The sequence below is a fragment of the Staurois parvus genome, unplaced genomic scaffold (assembly GCF_062004578.1).
Source record: "Staurois parvus isolate SC_StPar_1 unplaced genomic scaffold, SC_StPar_1.0 ptg001133l, whole genome shotgun sequence".
In the NCBI taxonomy this organism is placed as follows: domain Eukaryota; kingdom Metazoa; phylum Chordata; class Amphibia; order Anura; family Ranidae; genus Staurois; species Staurois parvus.
The window spans coordinates 3,933,716-3,956,143 of record NW_028318929.1 but is presented as its reverse complement, the minus strand read 5'-3'; the positions used below and the strand labels follow the sequence as shown (position 1 = coordinate 3,956,143).

Here is a 22,428-nt window from a genome sequence, read left to right as displayed (position 1 = left end):
TTTCCTTCCACTTGTGGTGGAAAGAAAGAAAATCGAATCATCTATGGGCTGCCTTACAGTGTGACACCAGGCAACTAGCAGTTTAAGAAGGAGAGGACAACATAGCACACTCCAAATTCCATACTTCAGAGTCCATTTACATTTAGGCATTGCCGTATCACATGGTAAAACCTGCTTTTGGCCGCACTTTGCCAGTATGCACAGTAACATATGCACTGCATTGCACTATTACCATAGGGGGCAACAAATCTAAAGTGCAGCACACCATAAGGACTCAATCATAAAAGCAGCAGACTTCCCTCTGAAAAGCAATCTGCGTTGGATCATTTTTCAGAGGGCAGTAAAGAAGCAATTTCCAGGTGTTCAGGACGTGATACTGTCACCTCCTGTAGACCTGTTTTTTATTACCCTAGGGAGATTTTACATGGAACTACCATGCCCCAACTGTGTGCCAAGTTTTTGGCATGTAGTTGCAGTGCGGCCCTGTTCACCTCAATGGTGGCAGACAGCACGGCCTGCCAAATGTGACATACTGTAATGCAATTTTGCTGCCAAGCATCACGGCTGTAGAAATGTGTATAGCATAGTCCTGCTGCTACGCTGACTTTTAAGCAGACATCTGGGGAGTGGTAAAGACACAGATCTGCCAGTTTTCATTGCGCTTCGGCCGCCATTGTGTAAACGTAGCCTAACATACAGGTTTCTATTTGGACAATTTAATATACTACTACATGGAGAAACACAAAATGGTGAAGGGTCCAAAGAGCCACCAACCACAAAACTTCATGTACAGTATGTGAGAAGAAGTCTGCACAAGTGACATTGAATAACTTAAATAAATAATTATTTATTAAAGTGACATAGAGATAAAAATGGCGCATGTTCATTTGGAGATCTGCGGCACGGGAATTACAGTGCTTGTACACGGGTCCAAGGTTTTGGCTCAGGAATGAACACAACAGAACTATGGATATGATTCTGAAGGCACGTGGGGGTGGAGGTGCTAATTGTCTGATAGGCGAAGAAGTATCCCAGACGCTGTAGGAATGCTGAAAGAGAACAATAAGATATGAGAAAAAAAACGGATTGTTCCTTATTCACCCATAATTGAAATCTTACATGTTTTGCAGCTAAGTTGTATCAAAGCAACACCTACATAATATACTTAAAGTGTTACTAAACCCAGGACCCTGAATTCACTATATCTGGTCCCACACAGTGCACACTACATGGAAATGCAAATAGTTTAGTATATATAAACTGCTAAATACCGTTTCTCATCAGCAGTAAATAGCAGTCTTTTGACGTCTATCAGTGTCCAGCTGAGCACTGGTTAATCTTGTAGGAAGAGCTTTCATTCTGCTCTCACTGTCCTATGAGGCTGCATGACCCCTGACCCTCCGTCTGGACAGTGCTGATTGGCTCTGTGATGATCAGATGCACCCTCCCAAAGAAAAGAAAAAAACCCACTCTAGTCAAACACTAAACTGAGCATGTGCAGAGTGACTCTTAGAGCTCTGTACTATCAGCAGACGGATTGGGGACAGTAGAAGGGGAGGATCAGAGAAGACAGGAACAAACAGCATTTTTACACAATGTAGATGACTAACCTCTTAAGTTCCACAGTGAGTATAACAAGCATGCTTTACTGCATACACAGACTGATTTTACTGTTGTGGGTTTAGTAACACGTTAAGATAGAAGTAACCATTAACCATTGGCAGGACAGAAATCTAGAGGCTTATTCAATAAAAACACAGCAACTCATAACAGGCAGATTTCATCTTGAATTAGTTTGGGTTTGCTAAAATTAATTATGATTGGTTGCTGTGGGTTGCTTTGTACTTTTGCTTTGTTCCTAGCAGGGGCGGACTGACAACTCATGGGGCCCCTCAGGTAGTAAGGGATCATGGGGCCCCTGTGTCCTTGCCCAAACTCAAACCACACCCAAAAAAGCCTACGAAAGCTACCAGGGGCATCTCATGGGGCCCCCTACTGACCCCGGGCCCTCGGGCAGTGCCCGAGTTCCCAAATGGTCAGTCCGCCCCTGGTTACTAGCAATATTTACTGAAAAGAAGAGGAGCTGTTGTTGTTCGCACGTATCCACAGATGCGGGGGTTACCTGCGATTAGGGAGGGATGTCCAAGCCTACATGCATCTGTTTGCGCCCAGCGTTGATCTGTCCCTAACCGCAGGTAACAGCTGCATGTACTTTTATCCACAGGCAGCCACAGCATGCCATTCATTCACATCTGAAGAGCAGACGCAGCTAAACATCATCACGGGTGATTCTGTCTACAAGAATCCGCTGCAGAAATTTGAAGACAGGCTCTAATCGCCAGCATGAATAAGGCCTAAGGCTACGTTCACACTAGGTTTGTCAGCAGGTGTCAGACAGGCGTTTGGGAAGCGTTTTTAACACTTCTCAAACGCCTATGAAAATTCTGCACATGGCAGCACACAGTGCTGTTCACACTGAATGTCGAGTCAGGAGGAGTTGAAGCCTCCCATTCAAGTCTATGGTGACGCTTCTCAAACGCCTGGCAGGCATTTGCGGAGTGTTTGCGAGGCGTTTGAGGAGCTTTAATACCATTAAACTTCATGATAGGTGTTTGTGGTGCGGTTTTAACGCTTTGAAAACGCCTATCAAATTATTGTTATTATTATACAGGATTTATATAGCGCCAACAGTTTGCTCAGCGCTTTAATATAATGGGAGGCAATACAGCAACAATACAGTTCAATACAAGAGGGATAGGAGGGCCCTGCTCCTTGGAGCTTACAATCTAGGAGATGCCTCAAAAATGTGCATAGGGCGTTTGGGGAGCATTACAAAAGCTTCCCAAATGCCTGTGAAAAGCCTGCTGACAAACCTAGTGTGAACGTAGCCTTAGGCCTTATTCATGCTGGCGATTAGAGCCTGTCTTCAAATTTTGGCAGCTATACGGGCATTTGGCAGGAGTTAGAAAAAAAGTCCAGTGTGAACGTAGCCTAACAGCCCAGAAGGCAAGATTTCCCTCTGACAACAGATGCAAGTTATCCCTCAATGACTCCTTTCTTGGCACGGTTGTTTGAACGCTTTTTCTTTTCACTGGTTTGTGATTGGCTACTTCCGCAAAGACCAGTAACTGAGACACCAATCTTACGTTTTAGGAGAACACTTGTAGCTTTACACAGATAACACTGTGAGGGGCAGCCTGCAGCACATGGCAATCAAATCACTTTTTTAATCATCTAGCAAAAACAAGGCAACTAAGTAAGACCTCTAGAAAAAAATAAACAAAAAAAAAAAAAAAAAAACTTACCTATTCATGTCAGAGTTGTCTGAAAAAATGTAATAAGATCTGGGTGGGTTGGATACACAGGCAGGGCCGGTGCTTCCACTAGACCAGGGGTAGACAACCTGCTGCTCTCTAGCTGTTGTGGAACTACATTTCCCATGAGGCATTGCAACATTACAAACTGACAGTTACAGCTATGACTTACAGAGGCATGATGGAACTTGTAGTCCTGCAACAGCTGGAGAGCCGCAGGTTGCCTACCCCTGCAATAGGCAGCCGCCTAGGGCGCACTGCCAGCTAGGGGCGTCTGGGCACAGCACAGGCAATCACTCTGTGTGGGACGCCGCCTTGTCATGAATGATCCTCCAGCTGAGAGGAGGGGCAGCAGAGAGGGAGGAAGAAAGGACAGAGGAAGATGCCGGGTGTCTGGGGCCAGTGTGGCAGCTGAGCTGCCACCCCTTCCAGTGTTCCTCTCAGACTCAGTCCCTTACTGCAAGCCAGTCCCAGCCCTTCTCTTCCCATTCATCAGCAGAGGCGGAGCTGCGCCTGCCGAGGAAGGTAATGTCTGACTCTGATGTCTCGTGTTTGTGTGAATGTGACCCGGCCAGCCGGCTATCATATGTGCCATGTGTCCATGAGTGATGACATCATCACGATCCCACAGCCTGCTCTTCTAGTGCCTGCTGATCTGTAAGTGTTGATGGTGGTGTGTTGTGTTGGATCTGCCACTGTGTCGGATCACTCAGTTCAGGTGTTCTCTGTGTGTGTGTGGGCTGAGCTGCCTGTTATCACAGCACTGGGGAATTCCAGCTTGGGATCTGTCAGAGCTATCTTATGGCACTTATTTTTGCAAATTAAAATAAATTTAGCATGTTTTGTTGATTTAATATTTTCTACTGTTTTTAATTTTTTTTTGGGGGGGGGGTGCAATTAGCTGGTCTTGCCTAGGGTACAAAATAGTCTAACACCGACCCTGTACACAGGGATTGTCCATGTATGCACATCTTCTTTGCCACCATCCATTCCCACCCCCAGCAAAAGAGCTCATTGCCAAATTATAGCCCCACTTCAGTGTTGAAATGGTGAGTCTACCTGGACCTTTTGTGAACTAAGTTATCCATGCTATGGACATCTTTAAAGTATAACAAAAGATAAAATTTTTTTGGTTTTGGACAGAGGGGAGATGGATTAGATCACCTTTCAGTTTTTATTACTGTCTGTGCCCCCATTAGGGAGATTCCCCCTCTCTATTTGTCCTGTTTACCATTATTATTGCAAGTGAAAATAAAAGAAAATCCCATTTTGGGTTGTCCCCCAGAAAAGTAATAGAGGTGAAATCTTCCAATGGGGACACTAGTTCTAGTGACTTGGGGGTCCCCGAGGAATTCCCTTAATTTGCAGAGATTTACTCTCACTTCCTGTTTGGCTATGAGACAAGAAGTGAAGGGAAATCCACACAGATGGTGAATAAAGTCTGACAGAAGTTATAACCCTCCCTTGCTCTATCCAAAATGAAAAAAAAAAAGTTTTGCATTTAGTTCTACTTTAACATTTTTAACAAAGTAACCTGTCAAATTTTTGTAACATTTTGAAGGAACATTTATGCTGATCGTTGCAAAGTGCTGAATTTTAACACCTTCCCGCCTGGCCTATAGCAGATTGATGGCCAGACGGGACACTCGCCGTTGTAACTGGGCATCATATGACGTCCTGCCAAAAGGAGCCGCTCACACGGCTACGCAATCTGTCACCTGCTGTGTCCACGGGACACAGCCGATGACATATCACTACACTGCCCCATTGCCAATGTCATGAGACTGCTGTGACCAATCACAGCAGATCACGTCAATTGTATACAATGGATGGCTTCCTGTCATGCCATCCATTGTATACAATTATGTTGTTACCTGTGACTGGTCAAAGCAGTCACATGATACAGACAGGGCCAATCACAGCCCATACAAAAGACTGACTGAATCAGTTTTATTCAGTAATAATGATTGCAAATATCAATGAAATACATTGGTATTAGCAATCAGAATGTGTTGAAAAAAAAAATCCTGATAACTTGCCCAGAGTAGTTCATTGTTACTATGGTAACATTGTATTGCTTTGGTAAGTGTGTTGAAAAAAAAAAATCCTAATAACTTGCCCAGAGTAGTTCAATGTTACTATGGTAACATTGTATTGCTTTGGTACCAGTGTGTTGAAAAAAAAAAAAAAGATAAATAAAAAAAATAGAAAATTTTGAAAAAAAAAAAAATTATTATTATTTTCACCAAAGAAATGCAGAATACATTTTGACCTAAAGTTATGAAGAAATGTTAAAAATTTGCGAACTTTTAGAACCGAAATAAAGAAAAGTGTGTTTTTTTTCAAAAGTTTCAGGTTTTGTTTGTTTTAATTTAGCAAAAAATAAAAAAACTCAGTGGTGATTAAATACCACTGGGTACAGTGTTGCATGACCATGTAATTGTCATTCAAAGTTCGACAGCGCTTGCCTGGGCAAGAAGGGGGTAAAAGTGCCCGGTACTGAAATGGTTAAACCTTTTTTGTATTTTAATTAAAAGAATTAAGGATTTTAAAAATATCTACCAAGCCAGGTCCTAGGGAAGGCCATACATAAAAATGCAAGTGATTCACCAAACTTGGTACACATACAGGTCTCTTGTATCTATGTCATTAAAAGGTAAAATAAAATACTTGAAGCTAAAGCAACCCTGGCTCAGGTCTCACGATTCCAGGTGACAGATATAGGGGACAAGGTCAACAAATCTACAGCACCAGCTGCTTGTACAACCAGAGGGACTGACAGACTAGTGCATATGAAGATGCGTCAGGGTGGATTGCTGTTCTTGCTCCAATCAAGTGTCTTAGAGTAACAGGATATTCTGCCGCACCTTGCAGAGAGAAGCAACCTTTTTGTGGCCGGGTCTAGGTATCACTTTTCTGAGACAGGTGTAACTTACAACAAGGAGCTTCCTTCTCCTATAAAGCTGCCATGGATTATCCAATAATTCTAAACACACAGATTAAAGCCAAACTTCACATTTAAATGACCCATAAAATAGTTTGTCTGGGCCAAGCTGGCCCAAACAAACTATTTACTGCATGTGTTCTGGGAGTGGCACTTCTCATCTCTCTCCTGGAACACAAAAAAAAAAAAAAAAAGAGTCAGGCTGAGCACTGTTCAGCCATTCACGGGAAGCTTTGTATTCTATGAATGAATACAAAGCTTCCTCTGATTGTGACATCCACCCACTTCTCCACTTCAGCCAATCAGAGAAAGCTTTGTATTCATTTCATAGAATACAAAGCTTCCCGTGAATAGCTGAGCAGCTTGGAAGAATGTCACCAGCACACCGAGGATCACCAATATGGGTCCAAAAGTTTTAATGAACAATCACATAGTTACAGCAAGGCAACATTTCGGAGTCTTGCAGGACCCCTTCATCAGGTATGTGAAGGGGTCCTACGAGACTCTGAAACGTTGCCTTGCTGTAACTATGTGATCGTTCATTAAAAATTTGGGACCCATATTGGTGATCCTCAGTGTTCTGGTGACTTTCTCCCCCTTGCTGATTCTGTTCAGTTCCAGCCGACGATCGCTGTAGCACCCACTTATATACACACAGCCATTTGTAACGCAGGAATGTGTGCATTTGGATTGTACACTTGCATTCTGGCTGAGCAGCTTGCCCCACTTCCGCAACACAGAGCTGTATACTGAATGTAGCTAATGCTACATAGGGTTTATAAAGCGCCCCCATCAAGCATACTGGTTAGTGCAGTAAATAATTTGTTGGGGCCAGTTTGGCCCAAACAAACTATTTAACCCTTTCTTTGCCAGAGCCACTTTTGCATACATTTAGCAAATCACTTTAGGCCTAAAGATTGCGTAAACCCCCAAAACATTATATATTTTCTGAAAGTAGACACCCTAGAGATTAAAAAAGCGGTAGTTGCAATTTTTTTTATGTCACACAATATTACCACAAAAGTCTAGGAAACACAAAATTTCTGTAAAAAAATACACTAAAGTTAATGTTAGGGCACATAAACACAATAACATTTTGTACTGAGTAAATCGATACCCAACATGTCAAACTTTAAAATTTGCATGTTCCTGTGAAATGGCAACAAAGTTCTGTACCCTATATTTTACATAGGTGGCGCTTTAAAAGCCCCTTATAGGTCATCAGTTTATGCTCCACTGAATTTAATGCAGTGAGGATTATGGAGGAGGTCTGGTGCTAGAAACATTGCTCTCACTCCAGCATGTATCGTTCACGTGTAAACTTGTATATCGCAATTGACATATTCATGTATAGGTGTCCCTGATGAATGCGCTTACATTTCTATGTGTGTATATGTGGGGGTGGGGGGCTCAAAAACATTTTTTGGGGGGATTTTATGTGCTTGAGTTTAACTTAAATTTTTTTTACAATCTAAAAATATTTTTTTATTTAATTCTTTTTTCATCACATAGGGAAACATGTTCTCTTTATTGAGACATCCGGGATCTAAAAGACCCTGGATGTCTCCTTTATGCTACACTGAATCTAATGCAGTGCAGATTATACTGCCTTAGATTCTTTCCGGGCCATACTGGCCAGGTACACCGACATGGGGACTCGGAAGTGGCGTTTTACCAGGTCAGCACAAGAAGGGGAGGAGAGTGGATGTCTGTCCATTCTGCTCTCTCCCCTCTACCCAGCAGCACCTGCTATTCTGGTCCTGGGCTCGCAGATGGGCATGCAGAGCCCAGGATACCAGGTGGTGGCACACACGTTACCAGGGGTGTGTGGAAGTAATCAGGTGGCAGTGCAGCTGCCATAATGCTACCATCTGACAGGCAGGATTCTGCTTGGCAGATGCATACACAATAGATTGTATTTAAAATCCCTCCGTTGTCAGGTCTGTATGATATATGGACCTGGCCAGGGGTGTATTTACCACAAGGCAATTGCCTAGGGTGGCATTTTTCAGGGGGGGGCCGCACTTCCCCTTGGAAGAAGGGACACACGCGGCATGGGGGCCTGGTGGGTATGCTGTGGGTTTCATGACGGTGTACACACAGCCCGATTCTCATTCCTGGGGATGTCCGTAGCTGTGAAGGTGAGTGTCTTTCTCTCTCTCACCATGGGGGATGGTGGCTGGTGTATGGGGGGGCAGTGGTAGTGGAGGGCAGGGGTGCTCTTGGTCAATGTCAGGCTCTTTCTGTGGGGGGGGCGCCAATTTTTGTGTTGCCTAGGGCAGCACAAAACCTAAATACACCACTGGACCTGGCAGCAAAAGGGTTAGAGGATATTAAATTAGGGCTTAGGCTTTAAGGTTTGTTTTAGAACAGAGATCAACCCCAAAGGAAGAAGTGCCCAAGTGCCAAAATGTGTTGGTTTTTGGTGCTTTGATTTTCTAATTGAGACTGTCTACCTTGGGGCTCACAAATGTTGAATGTTATTTACGCTCAGATTTATTCTCAGTAGAGAGTAGCCGAGCTACCAAATCTATAGCGTAAAGAAAAAAAAGTATGTTTTCTCCATTCTTGTCCTCCAAATAAATCAAATGGACAGATTAGCTTCAATTAACGGTCTTCATCATCAGTACTGTGTGTATTCTTGTCACACCCACCAGTCCACAAGACCCGCGCCTATGATGTCATGAATGTGGTATTCCATCCCTAAGCGTAGGGAAGAGGGAGGCTTCCGCGTGGAGAGGTCCACAAGGAGGACTTCTTTATACCGAGATTTGCTGATCTGAGACACAAGGGCCTTCCGTCCTGAGAGACACAAGAAAAGACATTTCTGAGCTTTTGGTAAATGAAATAGTAAGGAAATTATACATTTAAAAAATATGCACATGACTCGAAGTATACAGAAGGAAGAAATGCATTTGTTGGCCCCCCAGATTTTGCCATAATGTGCAAGTATGCTGAGCAGTGGGGGGGGGGGGGGTGATACAGACTTGGTTATGCTTTATTTAACGGATAAGTTTATCTTTATAGAGAAAATAAAAAATGCACATTTTTTTTCAGGTAAAAAAAAATGTGCATTTATTATTTCTTGTTGCAGAAGCTTCTAAAAGCATTGCACCAGTAATCAGCAGATCACTGGTGCCGTGCAAGTCTCCTGCAGATCTGTCAGTATACCTGCTTGCTCGTAAAGGATGTACAGGCAAGCAGATATACTGACAGGAAGACTCAATGAACTAACTGGATACTAACTTTTATAGGTAAAGTTGATCCAGGGAATATCAGATTTCCTCTCCGGGGATCAGGAAGGAATATTTTTCCCAGCAGGAGCAAATTGGATCATGCTTTGCTGGGTTTTTTTGCCTTCCTCTGGATCAACTGTGGGTATAGGACTATAACTTTTTTTTGTTTTCTATGGTTGAACTGGATGGACTTGTCTTTTTTCAGCCAGACTAACCATGTAACTATATGTAACTACCACGGTGTATTCATAACATGTTACACCCTGAATATGGGTGTAACATGTTATGAAAAGGTGAACTTATCCTTTAAAGTGTGTGTAAACCCAACTTTTCTTTTTGCTTCCTTTTGGTCCTATTATATACAAGTTAACAAGTTTTTATATTAATTTGATTGGAGCAAAAAGAAATAACTGTTGATCCCTTAATTGAGTGAGCTGATCATATCCAGTGCTTTCTGCTTGTTCTGCATACTTATCGGTTACATTGTTCCCGGTTCTCTCTGTGGACCACAGAACACATCCCTCTATGTAAGAGAGATGAGGAGATGGAGGGGTTTGTATTCAAACTCAAGAGAGCAACCTAGGATGACAATGCTGTTCCTCCAATATATACAGAGCACGGTCACTTCATATTTGTGGCAGGATCACCAGGCTAAAAAAAAACAAACAAAAAAAAAAAAACAACACACTTCATCTCTGCACTGCTGAGCTGCAATATATTGCATTTTTTGTTACCGGGTCTATATACACATTAAAAGAGTACAAAGAACAATGGCAATGTGTCATGTGCAATATCCTATAGGATACCATTTGAGTCAGACCACCTTAGAAATAATTTTGGACTGGTTGTTCATGGATAACTTTAATTCCATGAACCTCTCTCTTATTTGCACCTTCCTCCTCCCCCTCATCTTCAAAATAAATACATGGAATGCTGGTTACAGGCATAGGCATATCATCCGTTCATATCTGTACACCGGGGGAAAGTACGAGAAATTGAGCACATTCTGGCGGTACACAAAATTGTGTGTCTTTCTTGCAGCTGTACTGCCATTCATAATTCATGGTATCCCAATGCACCTTGGTAAGCAGTGTGTGTTGTAGCCTGCCAAAAAGCATTGTAACAGTACTATGCATTTTGGTGCAGCGTGTTAAAAAAAATAAAAAAAATAAAAAAAAATCCAAAGTCCTCTGCCCCACCGCCATACCTTGCAGCCGTAATCTTCCAGTGCTGCAGAGATTAATACAATTGCTGGACCTTTCACAGCAACTCCTCATGAGTATGGCCTATATTTGCCCTTCTTGCCCCCCTCCTCCATTCACAGAAGGTTGAGGACCTTTCATTCATCCAGCCATCCTTCATTCATAGAATGCCTTTCTATGCTGAAAGCTATAGTACAGCTTCTATGAATGAAAGATCGGAGGACCTAGGCAACACTCCTGATAAGTCCCAGCACTCATATTATCCCCTGCAGCACAAAGATTATGGGGTGGTTGGGGGCGAAGGACATTTGAGATCAGCTAAGAGCACAATGGGCACTTTGCATTGAATGTAAATACTTTCTACTGTGCCATTTTTTTAATATAAAATAAGTTATCATTTAAAAGGTCTTTGTTCTCATCACTACCCATCGTGTTGCCTGACTGCGTAATCTTGCTGATGAAGAGAGGTGACAGAAAGAGTACAGATGCAAAACTACACAGACCAGGATTCTGACCTTTTATAAAATGTGAGATAAACTTCCCTGCGCCAGGAACTGACAACCACCAACTCCCAGCATCCCTCACTGTCAGCAGTCCGGCATTGACCAGCTGCCTGTAAGAAAAGCAAGACTGTAGTCATAAATCACAATCAATCTTAATACCATCAAATCCAAGCACAGAATCGGCTCCCCTGTGATCTTTGTTTACTACATACCCATACACTGGACTGTAAAAGACAGATAGACAGCCTATGAAGAAACTGTTCACAGCACTAAGACAAAAGTAGCCAAAATGGGAAGTTGGTTGGCCATCCCTATTCTAATAAACAAAAGCAAAAAAAGGGCGCACTCTCTTCATGCATTAAAGTGCTAAACCACGAATGTATTTAAAAAACATATAGATGTATACTCACAAACCAAAGAGAATAAAAACAGAGCAGATAAATCTGTAATGTAAGTCCAATGGAATAATAGACCCTTGTAGGGATAGGCTAACGCATTTCGGGAGACGGTCTCCCTTCTTCAGAGCTCTCTTTGGTTTGTGAGTATACATCTATATGTTTTTTAAATAAATTTGTGGTTTACCACATTAATGCACGATGAGAGTACGCCCTTCTTTGCTTTCGTTTACCAGTACCAAGATTTCCCGATCTTTGAAGGGCTGCACCTCAACGTTTGGCATTCAAAGTTCCTTCTAGTCTGCATGAAGATTTGAGCGCTGGTTTCGTTTGTACTTTTGGATCCCTGCTCTAATGTTAACTCGAATCTAATATTGAATTGTTGTCTTACTATAAACTAGTGCATGAAACATGGGAGTGAAATTGTGAGTGTATATAGACATATTGTTATATGAACTATTTGTTTAAATGTTTCTACACTTTATACAGTTTTAACCTTTCTCATCTGCCTAAGGGCTCATGTACACGGGGCGTTTGGAAAATGTCTGAACGATGGAAACTGACTGCTGGAAAACGTAGGTAAAAAACATCAGTTTAGCCATGTTTGCATGCCGCATTTATGCACAGAAGCGTTTTTAAAATATATCCTCAGGAGACCTTCCCAAATGCCCAGAATGCATTGAAAAATAGTAAAAAATTAACTATTTCAGACATTTTGAGAGGAATAGAGAGAGCAGAAGCAGAGAGAGCAGTATGTGTTGAGATGACCTGTATTTTCTGGTTGTATTCACTATGGATCCCATCATGAGCATAATGCAGCACGTTCTACCAATTTTTCCTTCACGAGAAACCTGGAACTGACTGCACTGGTGTACTAGGTCCATTTGAATACATGGAAAACGCTTTGCATGCATTTCTGATGATGATGTTGGACAGCATCTGGACATAGAACAGTTAAAAAACGCTTCCAAATGTAAACGTTTATAAATGCCGTTAACCGCGTTTACAAGCGTTTGAAACGCCAGTAAAATCTTTTCCTGAACGCAAGTTTGGTGCGTTCAAAAAAAAAACGACTGTAAACTCAACTGCCTGTAAACGACGATGTGTACATGGACACATAGGAAAACATTAAGGAGAGTTCAGGGGCTGCTGAAAAAAATGCTGAACAGCTCCTGAAAATCAGTTTAGGAGCTTCAGTGTACATGAGCCCTAAGAAAGCGGAGCATACCCAAGAAACTTGTAGAGGAATAATGATCCCATTATGCACTGCATCTTCAGTCCAAAAGCGTATATATGTAAACTCAGTTTGGACTGATTTTATGAGATTGATGTACCTAATGCTACGGCATACTGGACAGGGATACCCATATGAGGGAGGAATTTTGATAACTGTAATTTCTTCTGGGATTTTTAACTCTTTTTAATATCAACAAGAAAAAAATCTTTGCATTCTTATGTCACTCTCTCTATTAAACCAATGTTAAGTAAGTGAGCTGGGAATTTTTGTTTGTAGTTTTAGGACATGCGTTGCCCTTCCATGTGCTCCCTGCTGCAGAGGACAGTTATAGGTTAGGGTGGTTGCCATCTGTTTGTATTGTGAGGGTTTAATTGTTATGGGGATGCACTAGATACCTTTGCTGCCACTATGCTATTGCTAGGTGTTCAGTGCATCCCTATACCTTTAGGAGGGGCGGGCACGCTCCAGGCATACCTGCCTTTAGTCTATCCATTATCATATATGTGCTCCAACTTTGGAGACTCTCAAAATTTATAGAGTTAGGACTGCAGTACACTAGGGTGCCGTGAAGTGGCTCTGCAGCTTACACATATACACTATATTGCCAAAAGTATTTGCACGCACATGAACATGCACAAGGCATCCCAGTCTTAGTCCGTAGGGTTTAATATTGAGTTGGCCCCGTCCTTTGCAGATATAACAACTTCAACTCCTCTGGGAAGGCTGTTCTCAAGGTTTAGGAGGGTGTCTATGGGAAGGTTTGACCATTCTTCCAGAAGTACATTTGTGAGGTCAGGCACTGATGTCGGACGAGAAGGCCTGGCTCACAGTCTCTGTTCTAATTTATCCCAAAGGCGTTCTGTCAGATTGGCCAGTCAAGTTCCTCCACCCCAAACTCGCTGCTCCATGTCTTTATGGACCTTGCTTTGTGCACTGGTGCGCAGTCATGTTGGAACAGGAAGGGGCCATCCCCAGACTGTTCCCACAAAGTTGGGACCATGAAATTGTCCAAAATCTCTTGGTATGCTGACGCCTTAAGAGTTCCCTTCACTGGAACTAAAGGGCCGAGCCCAACCCCTGAAAAACAACCCCACACCTAAATCCCCCTCCACCAAAATTTACACTTGGCACAATGCAGTTAAGCAAATACCGTTCTGGCCATGACCAAACCCAGACACGTCCATCGGATTGCCAGAGAGAGAAGTGTGATTTGTCTCTCCATAGAACACGTCTCCACTGCTCTAGAGTCCAGTGGCGGCGTGCTTTACACCACTGCATCTGACGCTTTGCATTGCTCTTGGTGGTCTAAGGCTTGGATGCAGCTGTTCGGCCATGAAAACCCATTCCATTAAGCTCTCTATGCACTGATGTTGTGCTAATCTGAAGGCCACACTAAGTTTGGAGGTCTATAGCTATTGACTCCGCAGACAGTTGGCGACTTCTGCTCACTGTGCGCTTAAGTGTGCACTGACCCTCTCTATCATTTTACGTGGCCTACCACTTGGTGGCTGAGTTGCTGTTGTTCCCAGTTGCTTCCACTTTGTTATAATACCACTAACAGTTGGCCGTGGAATATTTAGTAGCCAGGAATGTCACAGATGGACTTATTGCACAGGTGACAATCTATCACGGTACCACGCTTGGAGTCACTGAGCTCCTGAGAGCGACCCATTCTTTCACCAATGTTTGTAGAAGCAGTCTGCATGCCTAGGTGATGATTTTATACATCTGTGTCCATGGAGGTGATTGCAACACCTGAATTCAATGATCTGGAGGGCGGGCCCAATACTTTTGGCAATATAGTGTACTTGCAAATGTGTGCAAACTAAACTTCTGGTTTTAATGTGAACTGTTAGACAGGGCAATTGGATTTTTTGCAGGCTAGCTGGTAAGTGAGCTGGGAATTTTTCTTTGTTAATTTTTGACATGCATTGCCCTTTTCATGTGCTCCTTGCTGCAGAGACCAGTTATTGGTTGGGGTGGTTGCCATTTGTTTGTAATAGTGGACAGGGGATACCCATATGAGGGAGGAATTATAATGACTGTAATTTCTTCAGATTTTTAAAACTCTTTTTAATATAAAAAAAAATGTTAATTCTTATGTCACTCTCCATATTTAAACCAATGTTGTTTCTCTTACGTGATCTCTCGGTCACTGAAGCGGTGTTTTTGCATCATTTCCTCTCTGTTGTAGCTGATCTTAGAAGAGGAAAACAGGCTGGAGTCCAGGAATTTCTGGACAATGGTGGTTCTGGAACTCTCATCAACGCTTCGGAGCACTGCTGCACGTAAATCCTCGCTCATCGCCACTAAAAAGGTGTCAGGATCAAACCCTGGCTGAACTAGGCACACCTCACCCTTCTGCTGTAAAGAGCTCTGCATAGACAAGGAAAAGACCCATACAGCAAAGCATGCGGAGTACAGACTGTCACAAGTTATCAAAATGTACAAATCTTTGATCAGTTGCCAGTCTCAAAACGAGTGTTACGTACCCCCCTGGGTGGAGCAGTTTACCTTCTAAGACAAACCTGGTGGTCATCAGTAAACATTTAGTGGAAAAAGCTGAAGCTGGACCAAAGATAAGAAAAGTCCAATTGAACTTTCTGCTTAAAGTGGAATTAAGTTGAAAAATAACAAAAAAACACGAACAGGCAATACAATAAAATAAATGTACCTGCCTGTTTGCAATCCCCTGTAAAATGTACACTGAGCTGCACATGCACTGCTCAGTTTACATTCCGTTACACTACCTGGGTGCTGGAATTACTGCACTTGTGGGCATGTGCAGGAGTGACGTCTTCCCACGCCAGCCATCAAGGCAGCAGAATACTGACACCCACAAGAAGCCAAGGAGAAGACGCCAATACTTGGGAGGGACCTCATGGGGACTGGATCATTGAGACTAAGGTATTTTTAGTTCTGAACCTGCCTTTGAAGTCCCTTTGGCTATCTAAAGTGAATGAACTTAGAGACATGGAAGACTTTACAGCAACTACGACCGGGAGGAGACCTTTTGTGACACCTGGAGGCCCTGGCAATACTTCATATAAACTGATGCCTACCTTCTAGTTGACTATCTGGGTCTCTGGCCTGTGGACTCTAGGTGCGAGACTCTGCTCTTCTAGATACTTATAGTGGTTTCACCCCTTTGCATTACTGCCTTTTTTTCTGTGTTCTCACTCTCCCATGTGTGTACCTTATGTGTCTGATACACATGGGTCTCCCATATTCCCTCTTTCTGGGTGCTTTCCTTTCCCTTCCTATACTCCCCCCCCCCCCCCTCTTTATACCTTATCCCATAAATTTGGCCCAGTACTGGGACATTTTACCATACAGTCATACTGACCTCCATTTTTTTTTTTTCTGTGTGTTCCTTTCCTGGGTCACATTGGCCACAAGGGTGTCATGTGCACCTCAGTACTTTTACTATATCTGGTAAACCCATAGAAGGATGTTGGAGGTTTCTCCTAATGCTGTTCTATGTACCTTTTATATTATGCTGTATGGTATCACACAGGTCTGCAGTGCTCTATGTGATCATCCTCACATTTTGTTTCATCATAATCATATGGTTCTGATTCGACTGTAAGACTCTATTACCTCATTTATGTTGCTTTCATGTATATCTGTAAGCTGCAACTTTTTGAAAATGGAACTACAAAAAAAAAGTATTTTCATTTTCTCTTTTAAGGCTTGTTCACAGCATGGTGCAGAGATGCCATTTTTTGTATGCTTTCTGCAAGGGCACAAAATAAATTGTTCTCTATGTGCCCTATTCACAGCACAACATTAGTATCATGCAGATTTTTTGTGCAACGTGTATAATATTCATTGAAGCGTACATGAAAACTGATGTCTCTGCAAGTGAAATCTGAATATCAGTTTCCATTCGTTTTTCTGCATGTATGGTGTGAACAAGGCCTAAAAACAGCTAATTACATTCCAGGCACATCACAGCAAAAGTTCAACTGGGCTTTAAAGGCAGCTCCAGCTTGCGCTATAGGGTTGTCATAAACTACACAAAGTGCTGCTGCAACAATTTTATTGCAGTGGCTTAGAAAGGACTGGAGGTCCTCTTCTGAGTGTACAGCTTTAGGATCTGCATACCTCTAGCTACCCAACAGCAACCAGCTGATTTCTAGAATTCTTCTAGAAGTTACCCACCAGCAGTCGGTCTACAGATGTGCGGTCTCGTATGATGCTGTACATTTGATGGCGCAGAAACATAGGTGGCAAAGTGTCGTTAAACAGCTTGCGGGGAAAGAGAGCACACAGGTATGGCACAGCATCCTGGGGGTTATCTGTGAAATCTAGTAAATAAAAAAATGAAAATATTTAAAGTCAAAACTTTTCTTTTCTTCTCTTTAATTTTGGATAAAGTGTGGAAGATACAGACAACCAGCCTGCTTTTCATTGCTGTCTGTGCCCCTATAATGTCTTTCCCAAGTAGGTGTGATGTCATCTACCCTGCTCATTACCTGGATAGGGTGATGGCACCGTGCTTGAATCAGTTTTGATTGCGCCGTCTTCATCTCGCTTTTTCTTCACTTTGAATGTTTCGCTAATTAACTTCCGCTTACGGTCCATTGGGGGGGAGGGCAGAGGGGTAAGGGAGGGAGAGATCAAGAATCCTGATAAAAATACAGAGAAAAATCAGAGGATTAGAGTTTAGACTTTATGATCCTTCAGCAGAGATCTTGTGTCTGGCTGTTGTGGGGTTCAGGAAAGCATTTCTTCAGTTTCTGGAAGTATTTTAAGAGTTTTTATGACATTTAAGAACGTTTGTCATTACCTATAGTCCTGTCCAGCCTTTCTTGAACTTTTTATTGTGAAGAAATCCTTGAAATAACTTTCAGGTCTCAGGGCATCCCTGCTAATTACTATACCTACAAGTCAGGATACATTAGCGTGATGGTCAGTGGCAAGAATGCTCCTTACATTGGTGGTCAGTGAGAAAAAATTCCCTCCTATGGGCAGCTAAGATCACTGAGTTAGTGGGAACTTTTCCGAGATGTAGAAATTGCTAATTTTTTTAGGAACCCTAGCTGTGAATGACTATATAGTCTATAATGACAATACATAAGATCTAATGACTATATACAGTGGTGTATTTAGGTTTTGAGAGAGAGAGAGAGAGAGAGAGAGAGAGAGAGAGAGAGACAGAGACAGACAGACAGACAGACACTCAGCTTCACAGCTCTGGACATCCCCAGGAACGAGAGCCAGGCTCTACATAAACCATCAAGCAACCCGCAGCCTCTCTCGGATCCCACCTGGTTCCCATGGTGCGCGTGTGTCTTTTTTCATCCCTTCTTCTGGAGGAGGTGCTGCCACCCTAGGCAAGTACCTTGTTTGCCTTGTGGTAAATACTCCCTTGACTATATATTCCATAATGACATTACATAAAATCTAATGACTATATATTCCATAATGACAATACATATGATCTAATGACTATATAAATCCATAATGGCAATACATAAGATCTAATGACTATATATTCCATGATGACAATACATACAATCTACTGACTATACAGTATATTCCATGATGACATTACATAAGATCTAATGACTAAATATTCCATAATGACAATACATAAGATCTAATGACTATATATTCCATAATGACAATACATATGATCTAATGACTATATATTCCATAATGACAATACATATGATCTAATGACTATATATTCCATAATGACAATACATATGATCGAATGACTATATATTCTATAATGACATTACATAAGATCTAATGACTATATATTCTATAATGACATTACATAAGATCTAATGACTATATATTCTATAATGACATTACATATGATCTAATGACTACAAGGTCTGCCTGGAAAGTATCCAGCCACGTAATCAGAAAAATAGAGGCATTTATTGAAGAAGATACAAGAAACATTGTACCTTCAGACAATGATGCCTCAAGTCCTCCTCAAAGTAGGCACCTAGGGACTGCACACAAAATCTTGGGACATGGTAGTTTTTAGAATCCCCAGATGAGCTTCTAGTTTTTGTACTGTTAGTCAACGATCTTTGTTGGTTGCAGCACATACACGTTCAACATTCTCAGGTTTTCTGCTTGTTGCAGGCCTTTCAACAGATTCTTGACCTTTCAACAGATCTTTGAAGGGTTTGTGCCAGACTTTTATTTGCGCTGCAATCTTTGCATCATCCCAGAAAGCCTTCAGAATCATCTGAATAGTCTCTGCAGAGAAATGTTCAAGCTTAATGCAAAATATGATGCAGATTCATTGCTCCACTCGCTCAGTCATTGTGAATGTGATAGCCTCACAGTACACATGCTCACTCAATGGCGTCAGTGCCCCCACTGACTAGTACAGTGAAGTTGTCATTGTTCACGTATGTGCATTCAAGTCGACTCTCCTTGGTTGACAGCTTACATGGATGTCGTGCAAACTGTTCTCTTTATATTAACAATGGCTGCACTTTTCCGGACAGACCTTGTATATATTCAATAATGAAAATACATAAGATCTAATGACTATATATTCCATGATGACATTACATGTGATCTATGATTCCATGGTGACATTACATATGATCTATGATTATATAATCCATGATAACATTACATATGATATAATGATTATATATTCCATGGTGACATTACATATGATATAATGATTATACAATCCATGATGACATTACATATGATCTATGATTACATATTCCATGAATGACATATGATCTATGATTATATATTCCATGATGACATTACATTTGATCCAATGATTATATATTCTATGATGACATTACATATGATCTATGATTATATATTCCATGATGACATTACATATGATCTATGATTATATATTCCATGAATGACATATGATCTATGATTATATATTCCATGATAACATTACATGTGATCCAATGATTATATATTCCATGATGACATTATATATGATCTAATGACTAAATATTGCATGATGACATTACATATGATCTATGATTATATATTCCATGATGACATTACATATGATCCAATGATTATATATTTCACGATGACATCACATATAGTCTAATGATTATATATTCCATGTTAACATTACATATGATCTAATGATTATATATTCCATAATGCCAATATACATATGATCTAGTGACTATATATTCCATGATGAAAATACATACATTCTAATGACTACATATATTCCCTATAGACATCACATACAATCTAACAAAAACCATAATTACTATTTTTTTTTTTAAAGACTATGTATATTATTTAATGATATATATTTTTAGAACTGACAATGCATTTAATCTAATGATTATATATACTTTAATCACTAAAGATAAGCTCAGGCATGTTCAAACAAGACCACGAACCTACAAGTGTGAGCCCACCAGGAAGAAGTCACCTGTGCAGGTCAATTATCTGTGTCTGGGACATTCCTCATCCGTCAGCTGTACATATATAAGGGTTGTGTGATGACTGAGCAGCACAGCTGACAGCTTCCTTAGTGAGCTAACACATGTGGGGTTGGGGTTCTAGTCTGAACATACCTGAACTCATCTAATATATTATTTAATGACATTACATACAGCCTAATGACTATATATACCACAATGTTATATACAATTTTATGAGTATATAGTCCTTTAGCCTCACATACATGGTTTTAAAGTGTGATTAAACAGTGTGAATGAGATGCATTTTTTTGCATGCGTTTTTAATTTATTTATTATTTATTTATTTATCGAGTTTATATAGCGCCAAAGGGTTTGCTCAGCGCTGTACAATAGAGGGGGACAATACATGAAACAGAACAGTAACATCAAACAGTACACAAGGGGTAAGAGGGCCCTACTCTTTCGAGCTTACAATCTAGGAGGGAGGGGGTAGAGGCACAGGAGGAAACGGCTGTGGGGGATGGAGTGGTAGGAGGAGGGAAGGGCAGCGGCTGTTAGGTGAGGGTGGGGTAGGCTTCCCTGAAGAGGTGGGTTTTCAGGGAGCACCTGAAGGTGAGGAGGGAAGGTGACAGTCTGATGGATTGGGGTAGTGAGTTCCAGAGGATGGGGGAGGACCTGGAGAAGTCTTGCAGTCGTGCGTGGGAGGAGGAGACCAGGGAGCAAGATAGAAGGAGGTCCTGTGAAGAGCGAAGGGTACGGGTAGGGTGGTACCTGGGTATCAGGTCGGTGAGGTAGTTAGGGGCAGTGTTGTGAATGGCCTTATAGGTCAGGGTGAGCAATTTGAATTTAATGCGTTGGGCAATGGGGAGCCAGTGGAGGGAGAGGCAGAGGGGGGTGGCAGAGGTGGAGCGGCTGGTGAGGTGGATGAGTCTGGCCGCTGAGTTCAGGACGGTCTGAAGCGGGGAGAGCCTGCACTGGGGTAGGCCGGTGAGGAGGGAGTTGCAGTAGTCAAGGCGTGAGATAATCAGGGAGTGTACGAGTAGTTTAGTGGTGTTTGGGGTAAGGAAGGAGCGTATCTTGGCGATGTTTCGGAGGTGGAGCCTGCATGTGTTTGTAAGTGATTTGACATGAGGTTGAAAGGAAAGGTTTGAGTCCAGAATGACGCCAAGGACCTTGGCTTGCTGGGCGGGATTGATGGTGGTGTTGTTGGTAGTGATGGAAAGGATGGGGGGGGGGGCGCGGGCTGGGGGGAAGACGAGAAGCTCAGTTTTGGAGAGTTTGAGTTTTTAATGTGATTTTACATCCTCTCTCAACACTGCACTAAATACAGGGCTGGGGAAAAGCAATGAAAAACACATTGTATTATGATCATTCCCATTCAAATCAACAGACTGCGATTTCAAATCACACAGGGGCCTTTTTAACAAACTCCAGTGCGACTGGACTGCATGTATCTGAAGGCCCTCAATAGGAACACGTACAATTTTACTTGTCACGCAAATTCTATCAAATAATATCCAAACAACACTTGTGTGTGAACTGGGGCTGAAGACAGTACATACGTTATATATATATATATATATATATATTTTTACATTACACTCTGATGACTATATATACCTAATGCCATTACATATTATTGTGTGTATATATATATCATTTTTTATGACATTACACTCTGATGACTATATATACACTCCCTAATGCAATTATATACAAGTATGTGTGTATGTATATATATATAATTTTTTTCTTTTTATGACATTACAGACACTCTGATGACTATATATATACTCCCTAATGCCATTACATACAAGTGTGTGTGTGTATATATAATTTTATGACATTACACTCTGATGACTATATATACTCCATAATGCCATCACATACAAGTGTGTGTATATATAAATATATATATATATAGAGAGAGGAAGGAAGTCTCCCTGTAACAATTGACAATAGATGGAAGCAGAAATTAAAAAAAAAACAGACAACCAAACTCCAGAGCCCCAGCCAACACTACCTCTTCCACCGACTCCCCGACTCTGCAGTGGGAGATGTCTCCTAAATCCTCCTCTTCCCCAGTATGTCCGGCCATGTCTTTGGAGACCACGACATAATAGAAAACTATGGCATAGTAGACGGCAAAATGGAGTGTGCGGCGGAGAGCAGGAAGTGGACCTCTAGTGTTGGGGGGAAC

The 22,428-nt window shown here is 41.7% G+C and overlaps 1 protein-coding gene across 2 annotated transcripts; it reads right to left on the bottom strand.

Annotated features, from left to right (window-relative positions):
- Positions 1-827: 827 nt before the first annotated feature.
- Positions 828-22,377, bottom strand: WHR1 (winged helix repair factor 1). Of its 2 annotated transcripts, none has more exons than XM_089659145.1 (7): positions 22,252-22,377; positions 17,310-17,462; positions 16,996-17,141; positions 14,972-15,207; positions 11,212-11,309; positions 8,913-9,060; positions 828-1,049 (listed from the first exon to the last, which is right to left on the bottom strand). In XM_089659145.1, the coding sequence occupies exons 2-7, from the start codon at positions 17,416-17,418 to the stop codon at positions 1,004-1,006; spliced, it is 783 nt and encodes a 260-aa protein (XP_089515271.1). In that variant the 5' UTR covers positions 17,419-17,462; positions 22,252-22,377; the 3' UTR covers positions 828-1,003. The 2 variants fall into 2 exon arrangements, with proteins under 2 accessions (XP_089515271.1, XP_089515272.1); XM_089659146.1 differs by lacking the exon at positions 22,252-22,377 and adding an exon at positions 18,756-18,905.
- Positions 22,378-22,428: the final 51 nt, after the last annotated feature.

Bases quoted from the DNA above. Each gene is read 5' to 3' on its own strand.
- WHR1 (XM_089659145.1), bottom strand. From the start codon at position 17,418: ATGGACCGTAAGCGGAAGTTAATTAGCGAAACATTCAAAGTGAAGAAA. The intron at 15,208-16,995 runs GTGGGTAACTTC...TTGTCTATGCAG, and splicing joins CATCTGTAGACCGACTGCTG to AGCTCTTTACAGCAGAAGGG. The intron at 9,061-11,211 runs GTCAGAATCCTG...TGTGTCTCTCAG, and splicing joins TATCTCACATTTTATAAAAG to GACGGAAGGCCCTTGTGTCT.